Raw genomic sequence first — 5000 nt, forward strand, 5'->3', positions numbered from 1 at the left:
TCGTCAGGTCGATTTCCCTTAACCTCTCCTCGTAGGACATACCCCTTAGCTCCGGGACTAGTCTTGTTGCAAACCTTTGCACTTTCTCTAGTTTCTTTACATGCTTGGCTAGGTGTGGGTTCCAAACTGGTGCCGCATACTCCAATATGGGCCTAACGTACACGGTGTACAGGGTCCCGAACGATTCCTTATTAAGATGTCGGAATGCTGTTCTGAGGTTTGCTAGGCGCCCATATGCTGCAGCAGTTATTTGGTTGATGTGCGCTTCAGGAGATGTGCCTGGTGTTATACTCACCCCAAGATCTTTTTCCTTGAGTGAGGTTTGTAGTCTGTGGCCCCCTTGACTGTACTCCGTCTGCGGTCTTCTTTGCCCTTCCCCAATCTTCATGACTTTGCACTTGGTGGGGTTGAACTCCAGGAGCCAATTGCTGGACCAGGTCTGCAGCCTGTCCAAATCACTTTGTAGTTCTGCCTGGTCTTCGATCGAATGAATTCTTCTTATCAACTTCACGTCATCTGCAAACAGGGACACTTCGGAGTCTATTCCTTCCGTCAATCCTAGGACTGACCCCTGTGGGACCCCGCTGGTCACAGGCGCCCACTCTGACACCTCGTCACGTACCATGACTCGCTGCTGTCTTCCTGACAAGTATTCCCTAATCCATTGTAGTGCTTTCCCTGTTATCCCTGCTTGGTCCTTCAGTTTTTGCACTAATCTCTTGTGTGGAACTGTGTCAAACGCCTTCTTGCAGTCCAAGAAAATGCAATCTGCCCACCCCTCTCTCTCTTGTCTTACTGCTGTCACCATGTCATAGAACTCCAGTAGGTTTGTGACACAGGATTTCCCGTCCCTGAAACCATGTTGGCTGCTGTTGATGAGATCATTCCTTTCTAGGTGTCCCACCACTTCTCCTGATAATCTTCTCCATGACTTTGCATACATGTCAGTGACACTGGTCTGTAGTTTTGTGCTTCATTTCTGTCTCCTTTTTTAAAGATTGGGACTACATTTGTTGTCTTCCATGCCTCAGGCAATCTCCCTGTTTCGATAGATGTATTGAATATTGTTGTTAGTGGTACACATAGCGCCTCTGCTCCCTCTCTCAGAACCCATGGAGAGATGTTATCCGGCCCCATTGCGTTTGAGGTATCTAGCTCACTCAGAAGCCTCTTCACTTCTTCCTCGGTTGTGTGTGTTGTGTCCAGCACTTGGTTGTGTACCCCACCTCTCCGTCTTTCTGGAGCCCCTTCTGTCTCCTTTGTGAACACTTCTTTGAATCTCTGGTTGAGTTCCTCACATACTTCACAGTCATTTCTTGTTGTCTCTCCTCCTTCCTTCCTTAGCCTGATTACCTGGTCCTTGACTGTTGTTTTCCTCCTGATGTGGCTGTATAACAGCTTCGGGTCAGATTTGACTTTCTCTGCCATGTCGTTTTCATATTGTCGTTGGGCCCCCTTCTTATCTGTGCATATTCATTTGTGTGTGTGGGGGGAGAGTATTGTATGTGATGGGGAGTATTGTGTGTTTGATGGGGAGTATTGCGTGTGTGGTGGGGAGTATTGTGAGTGTGGAGAGTATTGAGTTTGCGATGGGGAGTACTGTGTGTATTGTGCATGTGAGAATACTGTGGAGGAGAGAGTAATGTGTTGCCTGTGTAGTGGGGGAAGACACTGGTGCGCTTCCTGCATCCTTTACATTAGCCTTCCCTCCGAATTTGAATGGGCCATTACTGCTATTGGCTATTGCGGCCAATTTTGAGTGCACATTAGGGGTTGCAACAGCCATCATTGCGCTGTGTATTGTTCTGCCGGGGTATGTATTGCTGTTTACAAGGTCGTATTGCATTAGCTATCTCCCTGAGAAGTCGTAAAAGATGAAGGTAAGTCTTCCTTTGTGCATGCCCCGGAAGCATCGGCTTTGAGATTTGTGTTTGTGTATGCGCTGTTGAGCGAAGTTGTGCTTGCAGGATCCTGGAGACATACCGAGACGAAGGATGGAGGAAGGATGGGGGGGTCAGTGAGCCTCGAAATCTTCTACTGGTACAGTTACCGTTTCTTATCTTATCAACCTGTCGGTATACAAAACCGACAAGTTGATGAACAAGACACGTGTGCAACACCTGGGTATCTCTATTCTGAAGACGTTTCGCCCACTAGTGGTTTTTATCAAGTGAATGCAGAGTTAATCAGTCGCTTAGCCTTGATAAAAAGTATTCATCTCCTTTGTTAAGTGATCAAGATCCCAGGACCGAAACGATTTCTAATAAATATGTGTTAGTGTTTGCTCTAGTGTTTTTCTAAACCAGTTTGTCGGTATCTATTACCAAGGTTTATACCATCCCCAGTGATACACAAGATTCAGTTTTATTGTATTTCAGGAATGGCAGGAGTGCAAGCACTGCAGCTATGGGGAACACCTCACCCGCGCCCTAGAGTCCAGTACACAAGCATGACTAGAGAGAGAGAGAGAGAGAAAAAAAAAGTGGGTGTGTGAGCAAGTGAAGGGAAGGGAGGGGTGACAGAGGTAAATAAACCCAAGCCTCGTCATGGTGCTTGTTACTCACCTTCCTCGTCAGAACCAATCATGGTGTACCGCTTGAAGGCGTACAACTCCCTCTCGTTACCCAGACCGAAGTCGTCCCTGGTCCACTGCAGCACTCCGACCTTATTGATGATGCGACACGGCAGCACCACCGTCGACCCGATCACCGCCGTCTGCGGTGACGGCTGGTTGGCAAATTTCTGCTCAGCCTCGGCAGTGACCACCGCCAGGAGCAGCAGCCAGGTTCCCGCTGTCCACCAGTGCCAGCAGCCGCGCTGAGGGCAACTGTGTTCCTCGGTCTTCATCTGAGGGAAGAGTGTTGTACAGTTACCATCAACATGGAACACGCACAACTTTTCATGTCTGTGATTGGTTTTGCGAGTTTCTCTACCCTCGTAACCAGTCACAGTAAACTTTAACTTAGTAGTGAATCAATCTCCATTGCGCTTAATACACTAACTAGACCAGGGGTCCCTAACCTGCCACAGGCTACATACGGCCCTCAGGCCGATTGTGGCCCTTCTAGAAAATGGATGCGGCCCTCACATGAAATTGTGATTTCATTTTTATGTTCCACACTACACAGTGCCAACAGTTACAAAATATTATTAGTATTCATAAAAAAATATAAAAATTACAAATTGCGATACTTCTTTAAATTTGTCTTTTCAGATTGGCCCTTCATACAAGACTGAACACTACTGCGGTATATGGAGTCAGTATTTACTATAAATGTAATTATTATTATTATTATTATTATTATTATGATTATTATTATTATTACTAATCTATATAAAATCTATATAAAATCTTCACTGCTTAGTCAAGCAGGCTGTCATTGTAGGTTTTCACACATACCACAACCTCCTAATCAACCAGGCTGTTGCTGCAAGCCTTCATACGTACCACAATCTCCTAGTCAACCAGGCTGTTGCTGCAAGCCTTCACACGTACCACAACCTTTTAATGTTCCTAGATAACGAAGAGCTTGAAAATGTCTTGGACATTTATGAGACCGCTTTTTCAAATGGTCTCGAAAAGGTCCCCATAACACATAAGAGAACGTTTTAATCAGTCCCTGAGGGACTTATTACCTCATCTTTTGTACATACTTCCACATTCTTCACATTATGTCCTTATAATGATAAAGCCAATGGATGGCTTTATTAATGCAAATAGAGATACCAAGAAGTTTCATGTGTGTCTAATTCATTCATATACAACAGATATTTGTATTCATGGTATTTTGTGCATCTTCTGTAAACTGTCAGTATAGTCTACCATTGTATTACCGTTCCGTCTGGAAAAAAAAGGGTCTTATAAAAGTCATAACTAGTGAATGACTCTTTCGACTTTCTTTAAGACAGGTGTAAAGTAGCTTAGTCGAAGTGGAAGGATTGAATTGGCTTTGGGCCAATTTGACATTTTTGTATTGAAGGCACCGGGATATTGGTTTCCATGTGATACCCTGTGACTGCCTCTTCTGAGGTAGACAGGGCTGGGCTTGTGGAATACGGGGATACCTTTCTCGGATCGCTAAGTTAGTATTACAGAATTGTGTAGGCTTTGCTATCAAGCAGAGTAGAAGAGTCTGTCTGTCTGTCTTTCTCTCTATCTCTCTCCCCTTTTTTTCTTCCTTCCTGCGACCATCTCATTCTATCCCACCTAATACGTAATTTCAAGAAATACGTGACTCGAATTGTCAATCTATCCTCTCTCTCTCTCTCTCTCTCTCCTCACACATACACACACACACTCTACCTTCTCCTCTTCTTCCATTTCTTTTCCATCCATGGTCTACCTATTCTCTGGTATATAGAAACCCATTCATTCCCTCTTTCTCTTCCTATCACTTTCTTCACCCTCACCTCTTTCTCCTCCTCCGTCTATATTCTCTCTTCTCTTTTCCTGCTCATTTTCTTCTCTCCCCCACCTCTCCCTGCTGCCTCCATCTTTCTGCCATCTACTCTTTAGCCCTTCAGTTTCCACCACACGCGTTCCACATACCTTCATTCTTCTATAGTGTTCTCTCCCTTACTGTTTCTCCATCCCTTCTCTCCTTTCCACTTTCATTCCTTTCTTCCACTCTCCATTCCTTCTCTCCTTTCCACTCTCCATTCCCTCTCTCCTTTCCACTCTCCATTCCCTCTCTCCTTTCCACTCTCCATTCCCTCTCTCCTTTCCACTCTCCATTCCCTCTCTCCTTTCCACTCTCCACTCCCTCTCTCCTTTCCACTCTCCATTCCCTCTCTCCTTTCCACTCTCCATTCCCTCTCTCCTTTCCACTCTCCATTCCCTCTCTCCTTTCCACTCTCCATTCCTTCTCTCCTTTCCACTCTCCACTCCTTCTCTCTCTCCCTCGTCATCCATATCTCTTTCCCTCTCGTTTCTCAACCATTCCCATCTTCCCTTTCTCTTATTATTGATTCCTCCGCCTCCTCCTCCTCCTTCCTTATCT

At 45.4% G+C, this 5000-nt stretch overlaps 1 protein-coding gene across 1 annotated transcript in view; it reads right to left on the reverse strand.

Moving 5' to 3' along the window:
* Window positions 1-2564: 2564 nt before the first annotated feature.
* Window positions 2565-5000, reverse strand: part of LOC138852756 (irregular chiasm C-roughest protein-like) — a gene marked incomplete at its 3' end in the record, with an annotated part of 152755 nt that continues 150319 nt past the window's right edge. The window contains 1 exon segment of the mRNA XM_070085377.1: window positions 2565-2847. Within this exon segment, the coding sequence (XP_069941478.1) occupies window positions 2565-2847 (283 nt within the window).

The sequence above is a fragment of the Cherax quadricarinatus genome, chromosome 16 (assembly GCF_038502225.1).
Source record: "Cherax quadricarinatus isolate ZL_2023a chromosome 16, ASM3850222v1, whole genome shotgun sequence".
NCBI classification, from domain to species: Eukaryota; Metazoa; Arthropoda; class Malacostraca; order Decapoda; family Parastacidae; genus Cherax; species Cherax quadricarinatus.